Raw genomic sequence first — 16656 nt, 5'->3', positions numbered from 1 at the left:
TATGACACTGCACCTCCTCTGGCCTTGCTGCATGTACTGATTTGATGGGTAGGGGTGTCATAAAACAGTTTCATCCTCTCTTGAGGCAAGGTGGCCCACAAATGTGGTCCTTGATATGCTGGATACTGGCACGGAGAAAGTTTATGTCTAACTGGCCTCACAATGTTCTGTCGGGGACAAATGTAAGGACCATAGGAGTACCTTAAGGATCTAGATGACTACAGGAGGACCTCAACATCATCCAGACAGTTCATAAAGACACGGGCCACATGTGGGCGAGCATTATACTGTTGAAAAATGTCATCACAATACTAACGCACGAGAGGCAACACATGATGACACAAGATGTCTGTGACATACCACTGTGTCGTGCCTTCACAGCTCCCTCATTCAGCACCAACTGTAACGTGTGGCCATACCCAACGGCTCCCCACAGCATGACGCGGAGTGTCACAATGCTGTGCCTAAAACATTGGAAGAATGGCAACTCCACCTTGCTCTGCACCATAATTGCCGACATTAGCCGTCCGGAGTAGTGCACAACTACAATTCATTGCTGAACAAAGTGCAAGCTGCCCACACTTCCTGGTCTTGGCACCACTCCTAACAGTCAAGTGGTGGTGTGTTAATGGCAGCCTGCACATGGGATACCAATTCACTGGCCTAGCTGCTGCTAGTCTCTGACCAATGATGCAGGATTACATGGAATGAGCCAGGGAGACCATTACTTGTTCTCTGACGGCAAGTACAGGTGTGAAGGGGTTATGATGAGCTTGGTTCACAAAGTGGCAATCTCCCTCGCCCGCTGGCCCCTCCCTTGTGGTCGTAAGACGTTCTCTACAGCAACCTTTATGAGTGTATCTGCTCTTATGTTCCCATGCATTCCATCAGGCCACTGTCACATTCAAATGCCACAGAAATCTGGATATTACATGATATGACCAGCCAGCCAAATGGAGGCATGCAATGAGATCATTTTCTGTCAGGAGCTGATAAACAATTTATCACACGTGCATGCGGCAGAGCTCAATCAACATCAACTCTAAATAATTTCCAGACTCACTGACATGTTGTACGTGTAAAAAGTTATATTGACATCCAACCATGTCATCTGGATGCTCCACTTTTTTTTTGTCTGGTTGTGTAGACTGTGCCTGTCTTTATGGTAACTGAAACTGTCATACCGCTTTACAGGCAACACTGTCACACAAGTACGCCATCCACAAAAGTTTCCTTTAGTAAACTTGACGATTGCACTGACAAATGTGCTGGCATAGGAATTATTTGCCCATAAATTTGTGCTGTTATTTAAAATGATTCAGTTTCTCAGAAAATTGACACTGTCCCCAACACTTTAAAAAGGAAGACTTCTTTTTCTAACACCTGTAATTTACCAGTTTACATATATCACTGGAAATTGGCACATATACCACACACTTTAAGTATAGAACTGCATGAACAGAACATAAGATGATGAAATGCCATATTTCTGTCCTCTCAAACTGCTTGTAACTTGTTTTACTGAACCAAAATTTGTTTGCTTCATGATGTCACATTCATTCCACTACTGTAATAGGTCTCACTCTGCTGGTCGTCATATCTCGAAATGTCCAACATGGTCCCCCCCCCCCCCCCCCCCCAAATGGCTCTGAGCACTATGGGACTCAACATCTGAGGTCATCAGTCCCCTACAACTTAGAACTACTTAAACCTAACCACCCTAAGGACATCACACACATCCATGCCCAAGACAGGATTCAAACCTGCGACCGTAGCAGTCGCTTGGTTCCGGACTGAAGCGCCTAGAACCGCTCAGGCACTTTTCCTTGTTACCTGCACTGTGAACATTACATAAAGCAATGCTACATATCAATTTTACTGAAATTATCCTCTCTTCCTCTAACAAATAGAGGTTCATAAAACAGGCAATATCTAGCTGCCTACTACATGTAAAGTTGCAGATATCTGCTAACTTTCTTGATGTACACGATAATCCTTGGAAATAAGATGTTCTACAGAAAAAATAAGTTAAATAATGTAACTACCAATAATTTTGTAGTGTTCCCTGTACTTAATACCAAATGAAAAGGATATTCATTTTCTTGAAATGCTAATGTTGATCCTTATTTCTTGAAAATTTAGTACATAATCACTGTGCAAGCAATGCAGCTATCACTACAATTACAATTTAACATGTAGTGTGATAATTTTTACTGATTTGCACAACTTCTTAGCTCTAATAGACATCAGTCGGATGTAACGAAAGTACTCATAGAGATTTAACTAATTACTATGATATTCTCCCTGTTGGCAGATCTCGAGCATCTGAAGGTTTCTTGAATATGTGGATATTGCCGCTTCTGTTCCTTTATGGTGTTATAACCATTTGGAATAGTTCTTCCGAAAACAAATTATCGGAACAAAGCATTGGCGAATAACATTTTTAAAAAGTAGGAACAATGCAGGATAACATACCGAGAAGGAAATCGCTGAGAATATTCCAGTTGATTAAAAATACTGTTGAATTTATCTTTTTGTACAAGACAATTTAAAAATTGACAACATACTCAGCCAGAAAGTCCAAGGAAAATATGCATTATGTAAATAAAGGTTCTGGATTGGCTTCCTCTATCTACACAATCTATTCTAATTATAGAAGGGAGCTGCAAATGGTACCGGAAAAGCAAAAAAATTCATGAGTAAACTTCACAGGAGAATATAATTTTTTCTTTCAACTACGAACATTTACTGGAGACTAAGTAGGCCTAAAGCTTTACACAGTGTTAATTGGAATATACTCTTTTGACATTCTGAAGACAGCAGTAACAAAATGCTGGGAGTGAAATATTAACCAGACCGTAAATATAAAAGACAAGGAACATGAAATTGAAGCTCAGTAGCTGAGAAGAGGGTGAGACAGTGTTGTGGCCTAAGCCTGACATTATTCAATCAGTATGCTGGGCAAGCTACAAATTAAGCCAAGGAGAAATGTGGAAAGATAATTAAAGTTCAGGGAAAAGAAACAAATACTTTCATGTTTACCAACACCACCATTCATCGATCACAGACCATAAAACGCTTTCAGCAGCAGCTACACAGAGTGGATTGGTGTATAGTGCCTCGAAAGATAGTTATAAGACGAATATCAACAAAAATACAAAAAAGGTAATAAGAGCGTAGCTGAATTAAATTAGATGATGTGCATCGAATTAGATTAGGAAATGAGACAATAAAAGCAGTAAAGGAGTTTGGCTATTCGGGTGGCAAAACAACTGACAACAGACAAAGTAGGAAAGATATAAAAGACAGACAGGAACAGCAAGAAAAGTGTTTCAAAAAGAAAGAAGTGGAAAAACACTAAAAATAAATGTAACTGCTAGGAAAGCATTCTGAAGTATCTGGAGAGTAGCCTTGTATTGAAGAGAAAAATGGACGATTAACATTTCCAACAAGAAGAAAATAATGCAAGCTTTTGAAATGCGGTGCTACAGTAGAATGCTGAGGCCACATGAGTAAATTGGATGACTAATAAAGATGATCTAAATCAAACTGGGAAGAAAACAAATTTATAGTACAACTTGGCTAAAGGAAGTTATCAGTTATCAAAACACATCCTGAAGTATCAAGGAATAGCCAATTTAGTAACAGAGGGAAATGTGGGCAGTAAAAGTTGAAGAGCAATACCAAGGCTTGACAACACGAAGTTGGTTTTCAGCTGTTATGCAAAAAGGTTTTCATATGATAACACTACCATGAAGAGCTTCAAACAACCAGTCTTTGAAGCACCACGATGATGATGATGATGACCACCACCACCACCACCACCACCACCACCACCACCACCAACAACAACACGTCATTATAGGAAATTGGCAAAAGTTTAAAGTATCCATCATTCACATTTCTGATTGCTTGGAAAAATGTGGAATGAAACTCATGAAACAGTATTACTCTTTTCATCATCAGTGGTGTATGGTGCACAATCTGAGCCAATTTTGGAAGCTCTGAAATTGTTATGAAGATAGGGATATTCAGTTCGTGTACCTTGCATCATGCCGTGACTGAGGAAAGATAATTCACAATTGTGATCCGAGTTTGATACTATTCGGAATTTCGGTCTTTTCTTTCATAATAACCAAAACTTTTTGACGATTGTGATCAATGTACATTAGCATGCACATTTTTCGAAGATTTAATTCTCATACAATTTTGCATACGCCCTACATCTCAGCGATGTGCGAGATATATATGCCAAATTTCAAGAAGATTAGATGATAGTTGGGAGTTTCACACACTGATAACTTTTACATCTAATCAGTGAAATTTCTAATAGGACTTCAACAGAAACAGGAAAAAAGAAAAGTTGCCTGGTGGAAAGTTTTTAGGAGCTCAGATCCCTTAAAAGAAACAAGTATTTTTAGTTTTCTTTTGCCATCACAAGGAAATGCCAGATACACTTTCGGCTGCTGCTAAATCTAACAGTACTAAACAACAGGATGTGTAGAGGAAAGCAACTATCCCTACTGAGACAGGAGAGTATCTGTGCCACAATACAGAAACTGCACACAGAATACCAAAATCTGGGAAAAGATAAATCGAGAAATAGGGACAAAGCAAATGTGTAACAGCAGATTTGGAAAGGTGATCTTGTCAAGCTTTTTGACATCTCTTGGCAAAATGTGATGGACGTTACTAGCTCATCTCAAGAAGATAAAGAATTTCTTAGGCACATAGAGAAGATCATACTGAGTAAATCAATGAGTGTAGTAGACTTGGTTTTTGCCTGAAAAATAAAAACTTAGCTTACAGAGGAAGGGAAAAAAGTTCATATATAAGAATAAACCTTACAAAGCTATCGCTCAATCAAGAAGATAGTTATACTGGACGCCATCAGCACATTGTGACAAAGAGGCCGAGTGTACATTTCCAGCAATGAAAATATGTTCAAGCCCTAGATTCAAACCTTTTGATCAGGGACAAGGCTGCTTGGGATCGAGAACAGCTCTCTATTATTTATAACTACTGCAAAGTGCCTTGAACATGATGTTTCAAAAATTTCTGTATGTACAGCCACCACTAACCAAGGTTGGGTAATTAATATAAGTAAAATAGCAAAGGAAAACTTAAGAGTCACTCTTTGAACATCCTCCTCATTTGATCTTTCACTGGGACAGTGAATTATTGCCCTGGAAGACAGAGATGCAGTTCTAATGACTGGTAAAAATTTTGAGTACTTGCTTGGCATACCACCTTTGAACTGAATGGCACTGGTGAGCAGATAGTGGAAGTAGTCACGACATCACTGGTATGTCTTTAGATAATACAGAATCCAATACAGGACCGATCCAAGGGGCATGTGCCATGTGGTGCAGCTGAAAGGGAGTTTGGACTAATGTGTGTGGTTTGCATCATCACAGCCATGAACTAATATTGACAAGGACTGTTTGAGGGAGTGCTGTGGCATACACTCAAGTGGTCTTGACAGCCAGATTTTTTAGAACTTACACAGTATGTGGGCTTCACTTGATAAGAAGTTACATATAATAATGCTGGATGAAGGAAGTCTTGTTCAAGGCTTTCATGAAGAGCAATGAGTAAAAATTGATAACTAACATACAAAATGTCCTTAAAGATGGAAATCACTCAAGAGAAAACCACAAAGAGTTATTGCTGCAATCACTCCTGTGCCTATGAGACTGGTCTAAAAACAACTTAAGTTTCAGGATCCCAGAGGCTCTGCACCATGTAAGGTGGATGCACTAAAAATTGTCCTCTTCACTAAATAGTTGAACACTCATCAACAAGAATTGAAAGGAATGAAACAGGTTGCAGATTTTATCAGCCTCAAATACATCATCTGTTGGCATGTGGAAATTGTATATCAATGGCATCTAAAGGCTGATTTAGATATGCTACAGTTTCTGAGCACTTCCCAGATGCAGACACCGAGGAAGTGCTCTCACAGTTGCTAAGAGACACTGGTGTGGTATCAGTAAGAAACAAAGGTTAGATTGGGTTTTACGGACAAACTTTTTACTCAGGCTGTTACGGAAAATTTGACCAAAAATTTAGAAACCAAACCAGCAAAGAAAAAGGAAATGAAACAATTACAGGGTAAAAACCCAGTTTTTGAGGGGATGGATCTTAGCCATTTCACAACTAGTAACAAAAATGCCTTTTTGGAATTTTCTGGGAGCCCTGATTTGACAGAATCTGCAATGATTCTCTACGAAGCCACTGAATGCTCCTAAGTCAGTGATACCACAGAAAGAGGAATTGTTCTGATTAAAAAGTTTAACGAATTGGTCGGGGATAAACAATAAAAACAATTCTTGTTAAGGGTAGTCAAGCATCACAGAAAACTCATCACCAAATGAACAAAAGAAGGGACAGGATCTTTCAAATCTGATTAATGAAAAACATTTTGTCTTTCGTACTGCCTACTAATCTTAGTTTCTATTTTTAATATTAATTCTAGTTTTCTCAATGACACTAATTAACATTAAAAAGTGTATTTTTTGCCATCTTTACAAAAATGATCCAAATGTGCAACCACTAAATGTTATTCAAATTTGACAAGTATATCTTTTCCATCACTGAGACTCAAGGTGTAATTTAAGCTAAGTACGCAAAAAAATTTACATTTTATTTTTTGTCTTGCAAAATGAAACACCTTATTATACATGCATCAATGTAATCTCATGTTTGAGAAATAAAACCAACAACATAGAATCAGTATCACCACATTTGAAATCATTGTTTGATACACTTACACAACAGTCCTTTATACGAAGAATTTGTCTCAATCATTCCTTATGCTATACTTCAGTTCTAGCTATTATCAAATTTAACAACGAGACCTTGCGGACTAGCCTGTTTGGATTTTCTTCGTGTTTCTAGGATTTGAAGATCAGAGCTCGGTTATCAATACTGTTAAAAGAGTGAGATTTACCTCACAAAAACTTCTAAGAAACTGACTTTGAAGACTAGATACCTGCTAGGTATAACCCATCTTGAGGAATAGTGAAAAGGTGTCTGGTGGTTGCATCTGTCTGAACCTGTTTACTATATTCAAGCCTCAGTCTCTCACTACAATTTTTACCCCTGATCAAACGAAGAAAAAGCCACGCTGTTGGTGTGCCAGCTCCCTCAGTGATACATGGCTGTAAACACAAACTAGCTCCAATTATATGTTTAACACAGATCAACTAAGTGGAAGGATAGTAATAAATTTTGGAACTTGCTGGAAGTGCATGTTTTCTCCTTATATTTTGTGTTCTCCAAATAAACAAGTTACCAGACTTAATGTGTAATACTTCTTGCCTCAGTTTTAATTATTTTTCTACATAATAGTAACTAGTGTTTATGAAGGTTATGAAGTATTTCTCTGTCACTAGGCACAAAAATTCCTTGGTCAAACTACATATAATAGAAATTAATCTGTATAAGTCAGTTCATTTTTTGTTTTTATGTACTCAAGTGGCTACTCCCCATCCAATAGTAGAACCAAGTTGTGTAATGTTTCAGGGCCACGAGACAGCTGTAGTCATACATATAATTAATTTGAGTAGTAGTCCATCAAATTTACATTTAATAATTTGAAGTGCCAAGCAAAAATGTTCTTTGCAAAAACATCATTTCCATTCATTTTGGCCTACTACTGACTACATAGATAACCGACTGAACACAATATTTTAGATGTCTCTTTTGCCAATGATTATTTATTCTATTGCTGACTACTTAATTGTTCCAGTGCTTTACTTCACTGGTGTTTACAGTGCCTAGGATCCCTCAGATATATTTATATGATGGTGAACTAATGTTCTGCGTTGTTCACTTCATGGTACTGGAGGACTAGTTGATAATTTCACTTCATGCAAATACTTCTCCCCGCTTCTCAATAAAGAAGCAGCTGCTTTTATTTCTTATTCTGGCGATGAAGTGTTATTACGGCAGTGAAAGGGAATATTTGCCTCACAAAGAAACAATTACAAGGAACACAGAAAGAGGTAAATTACCGTTTATTTGGTAGTGTCTCCCTTTTTTTACATGAAATTCAACCTATACTCACAAGCCAATAGTTTTATTTTTGCTAAAAGGAAGAAAACACAACACAAAAAATTCCTGTATCATTTGACCTCACCAACTTTACCTAAAGAGCTAAACGAGTCATTTTCAGTTAATTAGTTCACCCTAGTAGCTGTAATCACAGATAGGAGTATAGTAACGGATACAGGCCACAGTGCATGCGTGACATGGACTTGCTAACTTACCACTCATGGAAAAAGACTAAATATTTACATTTGCGAGTGTACCCTTAACAATGACATAACTGTGGAGTATATCCTTGACAGGTAAGAGAATCATCCCTGGAACGTAAAGGTAATTCGAAAAGAAGAGAATGATTTCCTACAAAGAAAAAGCATTGTCTGCAGCCATCAGTGACCTACTGATAACATACCTGAACAGCAGATTTTGTAATTATGTAGCAGTTAGAATTATACTTTCACTGTGTTGTTTCGTTCAGTGTAAATTATATTGAGGTAGATGGGAAACCAATACCCATTTCTGAGATCATGTGTACGCCCTCTGCATCAATGTGATCAGTGAACAACACAAAACAAGGACAATATCCTGTATAATGTAAACTGTAAGCTCGGTGAGCATATACCCTATTAAGGGGAGAGGCATTATCTCCCACTCAATAGGTTGCTCATATTTCAGCCTCAGTCTAACCCCAAAGATAATTAGCCTAAACGTACATAATCTATTCCTTGTCACAATCATACCAAAGCCATTACATTGGTAATCTGCAAGAAAAGCAATACATAAGTGCATTGGCTAACATTTTCCGACTGCTCTACTTTACGACAGATTAGACAGGTGTTAAAACACATACATTTTAGCATTTCTCAAAGAGAAAGTTGGGAGTGGAGGAGCAGATGCAGTCCCTCACATTCACCCCCCCCCCCCAGTCTTCCTGCATATGTTTGCAGTTATAATAAGTGAATAGTACTACATTTGGCCTAAAATTTCAAGCACAGCAGTTAAAGATTATTTTACAATACTGCAACAGATTAAAGATGAGGATGGCAGCAGTAATGTAATGAACTCAGCATTTAGCTTTGCTTAAGGTTCCCAGAATGAACTACTCAAATAAAATGCTTTGCACAAGTGAAAAGTATTCTGCTACATAAAATAAAACACAAATAAATATGCTCTCTTCAGTTGCTCAGTGTTCAGGTAATCTAATTATTACAAAGGCAATCAAGTTTGTATTTCTACTGCTGCGTGTCTTTGCTACATGTCAACAGCTTGTGGTGTAAGGTATTTGATGACAGAATTAATCCCTCAGAAGATGTCACAGTGTGTCTAAAAATTGATAGCCAGGCACCTGCTGAACATCTCAAGTCAATAACACCTAACACAACTGCTCTAGCCTTTTATCTTCTCCATCTGTCTCCAATATACATTTTACATGGCCATAATTTTGTAAATTTTGAATAATTTTATCAAGTAGACATTGAGTTTAATTTGTAACACACGTGCAAAACTGAAAAATTTATGTCACCCCAGAAATCAAAATATGTGAGCTCTATTCTTGAAATACTTTTACTCAAAATGATTACTACCGGCATGACATTTGAATATAAATTAAGTTCGGAATACATTCATAGACATTCATTAGTAAAAATACTCACATTATGAGTATTGTGTGGAATTTAAAGTGTAACTGAAAAGATGTCCTTAGACAACATATTTAAAACAAATTGCACAATGTTGCTGTACACACAGAATATCTTGTCACAACACAGTCAATAAAACCAAGCTTATTATCTCTTAGGTGACATATACTACTCACCTTTGATGATAATTTTTCATCCTCCGGAGATGGTGCACTTGAAGGCCCATGCCCATTTTCTCCTTCGGTTGGCCTTTGCACTGATGAAGAAGCAGATGTTGTTGCAGGTGAATGTTGAAAATTCACTTCCAACAGTTCTGGAGATCCCTGCACTATTGAATCTGGAGCTTGAGCTATCTTTATAGGTGGGTCCAATTCACCATTACCATCTAACAATGGCTGGCTTTGATTTCTAACAGCAACAGGAGGAGTGTCACCAGGTAAATTTGCCGGTGTGCCACCACTACTGCCAGACAGTTTTCTTGGACGGCCACGTTTTCTTTTAGGGGCTGTAAGAGCTGATCCTAACAACGGGTTTGCTACAGTCGCTGCTGATGCAGAACGCTTCTGTGCTGTTGGTGTTGGAGGATGTATTCGGTGAAGATGTGGAGGTGGTGGAGGAGGCGGTGGTGGTGGTGGCGGTGGTGGTGTATGTGTAGTCACAACAGGTGGGGGAACAGATGAAAGCAGAGAAGAGGTTATGGAGGGTATATCACATCTTTCTTCATTCACTTCCGTTAATCCCTTTATCCGTAATGATTCAGCAACTTTTAGAAATGCAGTCAGGCGGTCCTGATCAACACTAACTTCACCCCTATACATAAAGTCTAATAAACTCCTCATGTCACAATAGGGTACATCTTTCAGTATGACTATGGGGTGCTTGTCAGGATGTCCTACAAACAGGGCTTGAAAATAGGGGCTGCAAGCTGATAGCACCATTTTGTGGGCGCGAAGTAAACGCCCTTCAACTGCGAGCGTAACATCCACAAACGATTCATCATGTAATAGTTGATCAAACACGGAGAGAAGATTTGACTGGTGGTTGTTCCAACGAAGGCAGAATCGCTGCGATTGCAGTGCTGACGTCATGGCTACCGATGGTGGTTGCTAGCAGGTGGTGGAATTCCGTACATCACCCGAACACCTATTATTTGAAAGACATACAATTAAAAAACCATTGTAACAATTGTATGGTACACACTACAGACAGTACAAACAACATCGAATCATACAGGTGGCTTTACACATTTACAATAACGACATAGATACTCAACTCACTTTAAAATATTTCAAACAAAATTAAAAACAAAACACTTCAGTTCAAAACTAAATAACTAGTATTTTATAAAGACATTTAGTATTACCCAACCCTTTTCCGTCACGGCGGACCCAGCCCTGCCGCCATGTTGTTCTTATCATAAGCGCTTTACCCCACCCCTCCACCCGACGGAGAACTTTTACGCAACCCTTCTCCACTCTTTCCACACAATACGAGAAAAGGATTTGAATTGCGTTACAAGACACTTCACAATGCATAATTTCGCTGTCACTTTATAGAACGATAACTTCCATGATTTATCACCAAATTATTGTGTATAATATTGATTTCGCTTAGGGTAAAGCGATGTCGTCGACCCTACTGCGTATTTTCACTGCGCCGATATTTCTCACAAAATCGACAAGTACACAATGACATTTCACATCCTCACATCAGAATGTACACAGAACGATAATAACTACGTTCGAGATTCTAATAACACTACCTGGGCATTTCAGTGGCGTTGGCATTGAAGAGGGATGAAATCCTTGCCAGGATCGAAATCCCACACTACACTTCAAGACGCCATGTCAGCAAGTAGCCAACGGTTACATCTAAAACTCGCTGCGCCTGCGCAGTCGCGGCAGGAGCAGAAGCGCAGCGCAGAGGGGGATTATAATTGTATGTTGGTATTGTTGTAGCATTGTTCACAATAGCCAACTTGTTTTCGACTGCACTCAAAAACGTCGAATCATTGAAATATTTTCTTTCGATGTATTGATCGCAGAAGAAACAATCGGCGAGGATTTCTTTTCGCGGTGAAAAGTGTTCTTGTCGGAAAATCACCCAGACTCTTCAGTTGTTTCTATAAATGAGGCAATATTTTAAAGCAAGTGATTTTCAGAAAAACAAAATGGATTTCATTTTTAGAACTCAGTAGGTTGAACAGTTGGTACAGATAAAAAACCGTAAGCCAGGCGTTGTTTTGTTTTTTACGTAATTACAATAATACGTACAACAGTGGTAAATCTCATCATCAGACAAAGGGATAGTTTAATTAAAATACGATATTCCGAGAGTTCATAGGACTAACAAATATCTAAAATTTGTTGTACTACATGTAGTGGGGTGGACGCGTACTGTGCATCAAGTATTGTTTTAAAGCTATTCATAGTGCTGTCAATTAAATCCCGTTTGTTTATTTTTTCATTTACGCACGTGATCTGGTTAACAGAGGGGAAAAAAAACAGCTCGGCTGGGAAAGATATTTAGGTTCTAATTAAAAATTTTGAAGATAGTTTTACCCCTCGAAGTAATTTATATCGTTGAACTTCGATCTCGATAGAGTTTCTGCTGCAACGGAAGTGGAATGTTTATGTCATGGTGTCAAAATTGCGTAAGAAACCCAAGCATGTTGCTTACGGAAAGTAGCTCATAAAAAAAGTGAACTAATTTTTCCTCTAATAGGACTGCCTTTGTCCCATTATAATCTCGTCTGGTATTTTAAATGTCCCGGACTATGGGGTCATTACGGTTTGGCGCTCGGGAAAAGAACTAAAAAACAGCGGAATTATTCGTTTCCGAATTCCGCCAAATGGATGCTGCAAAAATACAGTAAAAATTACACCCAGCGAATCACCAAGCACTTTCCTAAGTTTGTCGTTGCTTAGGTTACTGAGTGCCTATAGCTTAGCGGTTTTTCCAAACTCCAGTAAGACAAGCCCTTGTAATAAAGAGAATATGTACGTGATGCCTTGGGCAGATATATGTTAATCACGCCTTCACATAGTTCGTATCGTGTTGAGTACCCTTTTCTAATGCAGGCTTCTCTCTATTATGTCCTTCAGACTATATCATTGAAGAGCATCGTTCTCGTAAATCTTATTAAACTTAAATGGCAAAAAACACTTGGGAGCCCAACAGAAGTCAAAGTTGGAGAGGCTTTAGTTCCGTATATGGATGAGATATTTTTAGTGTGAGCTCTGTTCAGGCTATGTCACATTATTCATTTATTGATTCACATGCATAAACAAAAAGGCACACCAGAACACTGAAGTAGCGCAACACTTCGTGCATCACGAGTAGCTAAGGTATTTTTCGTGTAGTTTTCTATATCATAAATCCTCCGGATAAATCATGCAAAGGTTCACTGTCTATTCTCGGTTTGTCGTCTTTTTACGTCGATGGATACTCTAACGCTTGATTTAAATCTCCACTTTCGAACAGAAATGTCTGCTAAGCCTATATTTGCAGGCAACGTTACGCCGTCTGCATGTGGTTACTTACTATTGGTGAGTGCACAAGGCAGGCAGGGGGAGGAGGTATATGCAACAGATTCGGCCAATTGTCAAATTTGAGTGGAGAGGAGCCTCTTGTAGCTCTAGATGTAGAAAACATGCAGCAGTCCTTAGCAGTTAGGAGGCCTAGGTCAGTTGCAAAGTCTAACAGAAAAAGGAAGGTTCTGCTGTTAGGTAGTTCCCACGGTACAGGTGTGGGCCAGCAGTTGCAGGAAGTGTTGGGGAGTGAGTACCAGGTCATCAGCGTTGTGAAACGTAGTGCAGAGTTCGCTCAGGTGACTGACAGCATAGGGGAGTTAAGTAGGAACTTAACGAAAGAGGATCAGGTAGTGATTGCGGGTGGAGCAGGGAACAGTCTTGATAGGGACGGAGAATATTATGTAGTTGGTGACCTGGCAATGGTGGCTACTCAAACTGGTGGCACCAATGCGCATTTTGTGCAACTGTTTCAGCGTCATGGTCAGCTCCATCTTTATGCGGCTGGTAGGTGTATTAACATGGGCCTGGAGAGGGCACTGATGGCAGAGGGCATGGATCACATTTCAGTGGTGCTAGCTGAGCCTATAAATAAATCCGGTTTCACTAGGCATGGCCTGCACCTCGATAGGTATGGGAAGGGAAGGGGGAGGGGGGTGGCAAAGCTTATAGATAACACGGTAGTGGGTGGTGTTGGGATCACATGTGGAAAAATTCCTGCAGTAGTTGGTGTCAGAGGTGCACCTATTTTAAACTGAAGTCAGCTGATAGGTATTCTTGCTTAAAGGAAGTCCCTCTAACTAAGGAATCACCTTCAAAGGAGGTCAGGCATCCAAATTGAGAAGGAATTGGCATATTTCATCAAAATATAAGAGGTATTAGAGGTAAAGTTAGTGAACTGCTTATAGATGTTGACTCTGAAATTATTGGTATATGGGAGCACCACTTAAATAAATTGACAGTTCAGAGGCTTCCTTTACCAGGATACAGATTAGATGACTGTTTTTCAAGGCGTTCTTTGCAGAGTGGGGTAGTGGCTATGTACGTAAAAAACAGTATTCCATTTGAGTCCTTGGAGGTATCACGGCACTGAACTGAACAGGTATTTGAGTGTTGTGCAGGGGCAGTTGAATTAGTGAAACTAAACTTCTAATTGCTGTTGTTTATAGGTCACCTAACTCCGACTTCAGAGCATTTATGCTCAAGCTAGAGAGGTTTCTTGATTCACATTATAGGAAGTACCAGAAATTAGTTATATGTGGTGACTTCAATATAAATTTTGTATATGATTGTGCAAGGAAAAGGATGTTGGTTGATCTCCTAAATTCATATGATCTGATGCAGACTGTTTTTTCCAGCTAGAGTGCAGGGGAACAGTACAACAGCCATAGACAATATTTTTAATCATTCTTCATTACTAGATGGGCATTCTGTTAGTAAAAGGGTGTATGGCCTTTCAGACCACGATTCACAAATTTTAACACTAAAAGGCTTTTGTACTCAAACTAATGTCACATTTAATTACTAATTAGGTAGGAAAGTTAATCCAACAGCATTAGAGAGTTTTGTAAACGTTGTATGGAACAAGAGTAGCAGTGCCGATAAAATACGAGTAGATGAAAAATATAATGCTTTCCTGGACATTTCTCATGCTCTTTGAGAGTGGCTTTCCATTAGAACGTTCTAAACGGGATACTAGCAGTAAAAGGCAGCCTGGGTGGGTGACTAGTGGGATAAGGATATCATGTAAAACAATGCGGGAATTAGATCAAAATGTTAGAAATAGTCACAACCAAGCTACCGTAGCCCATTACAAACAATATTGTAAGGTGCTCAAAAATGTTATTAGGAAGGCAAAGAGTATGTGGTATGCAAATGGAATAGCTAATTCACAGGATAAAATTAAAACCATGTGGTCAGTTGTGAAGGAAGTGCCTGGTCAGCAGCACAAGGTCGACGATGTAAAGTCAGTTCATAGTAAAAATATTTCTGTTACTGATAAGTCAGTTTTTAACAATCACTTTCTGAACATTGCTGGTGAATTAAATAGAAACTTAGTTTCTTCAGGGAATCATACAATTCTCTTGGAAAATGCCTTTCCGAGACTGATGTCTGAAACACTTTTCTGTGATACAGACAAGGGGGAGATTCAGTCAATAATTAAGGGGGGGAAATTTACAGGCACCAGCGCCTGTAAATTTGGCGGTCATTGGATGCCGTTTCCGGACACGGGTTTTTATGTGAAAGTTGTTCTACTAAGTCCCCTCTACGACCAATAGCAGTGTGTAATATGAATTGTGAAACACCCTTTATGGTAACAATCAGAAATATCGCGTCGTAGTCGCGATTAATTTTGTGAGTTCGTTCCATTTCAGTCGCTCTGTACGCCGACTCCAAGGTATTTTATGTAACTAACAGCTTCTTAATCATACAATGAAGGGTCTTTCTGTTTATGTATTCGCAATACGTCATACTTTTTTTTGCTGATGGTCAACTGTCACTCGCTGCATTAAACGTCGGTCCCCTGCACGTCTTTCTGCATTTCGCTACGATTTTAGAAGTGCACGAGGAGCTGCACATGAGCGAATTTTGATGCAGGGAGTGGCAGTTGACCCGCAACTTAAACAGGTATGACGTATTGCGAATTCATAGACAGAAATACCGTTTATTGTATGATCACACACCTGCAGAGAAGCTATTGGGCGCAGTTACGGCCATAAAATATCCAGGAGTATGCCTACGGAGCGATGTGAAACACAACGAGCACATAAAACTAATCGCGAATAAGGCAGATGCCAGACAGATCCATTTGAATAACCTTCAGGAAATGTAGTCCATCAGCAAAGGAAATACCTCAAGAAACACTCGTTCGACGTATACTTTAATACTGGTAGTCAGCAAGGGATCCGTACCAGACAGCACTGACAGACGAAACAGAAAATCCAAAGAAGAGCAGCGCGTTTCGTTGCAGGTTCATTTAGGTCCATGGAGATGCTGAGCCAATCCCAGTGGTGTCCTGGATCACTGTGTGGTTTATTGTTATAGTCCCGAGAGCTAACGTTCCCTACAAGTCGACAAATATATTGTTTCCTCCTTCGAATAGGTCGCGAAAAGAATTCGAGCCCACATGGAGGCTTACCGGCAATCTTTCTTCCCGCGAACTACTCGCGGTTGGAAAGGGAAAGTAAGGGTGGCACACAAAGTGCCCCCCGTCGCATGGCGTAAGGTGGCTTGCAGAGTGTAGAGGTACGCTAGTGTCAAAACTTAAATGAATAAACCGCTATTTCCCTGTCCTGTGTCTAATCCACGATATAATCATACAAACTGTCAACAGACGTCAGTACAATCATGTTCTGCACGGAAGATGGCATTCCAGTCAACGGACAACTGTGCCATCGATGACGTCAGGGAACCTATTAAACAGGGTAGTGTGTGCCGGG

General features: G+C 39.4%; 1 protein-coding gene across 4 annotated transcripts in view; it reads right to left on the bottom strand.

Moving 5' to 3' along the window:
- Positions 1–11549, bottom strand: part of LOC126162969 (protein tramtrack, alpha isoform-like) — a 167311-nt gene extending 155762 nt beyond the window's left edge. For 2 of the 4 annotated variants that reach the window (XM_049919817.1, XM_049919814.1), the window contains exons 1-2: positions 11449–11549; positions 9863–10829 (exon numbers count right to left, since the gene is read on the bottom strand). In XM_049919817.1, the coding sequence (XP_049775774.1) occupies positions 9863–10774 (912 nt within the window). In that variant the 5' untranslated portion in view covers positions 10775–10829; positions 11449–11549. Of the gene's footprint in view, positions 1–9862; positions 10830–11049; positions 11081–11445 lie in introns of those variants that run through there. The other 2 variants (XM_049919815.1, XM_049919816.1) reach the window with 2 other exon arrangements.
- Positions 11550–16656: the final 5107 nt, after the last annotated feature.

The sequence above is a fragment of the Schistocerca cancellata genome, chromosome 2 (assembly GCF_023864275.1).
Source record: "Schistocerca cancellata isolate TAMUIC-IGC-003103 chromosome 2, iqSchCanc2.1, whole genome shotgun sequence".
Classification (NCBI taxonomy): Eukaryota; Metazoa; Arthropoda; class Insecta; order Orthoptera; family Acrididae; genus Schistocerca; species Schistocerca cancellata.
The sequence above is the reverse complement of the archived record's forward strand: the minus strand, read 5'-3'. Positions and strand labels throughout refer to the sequence as shown.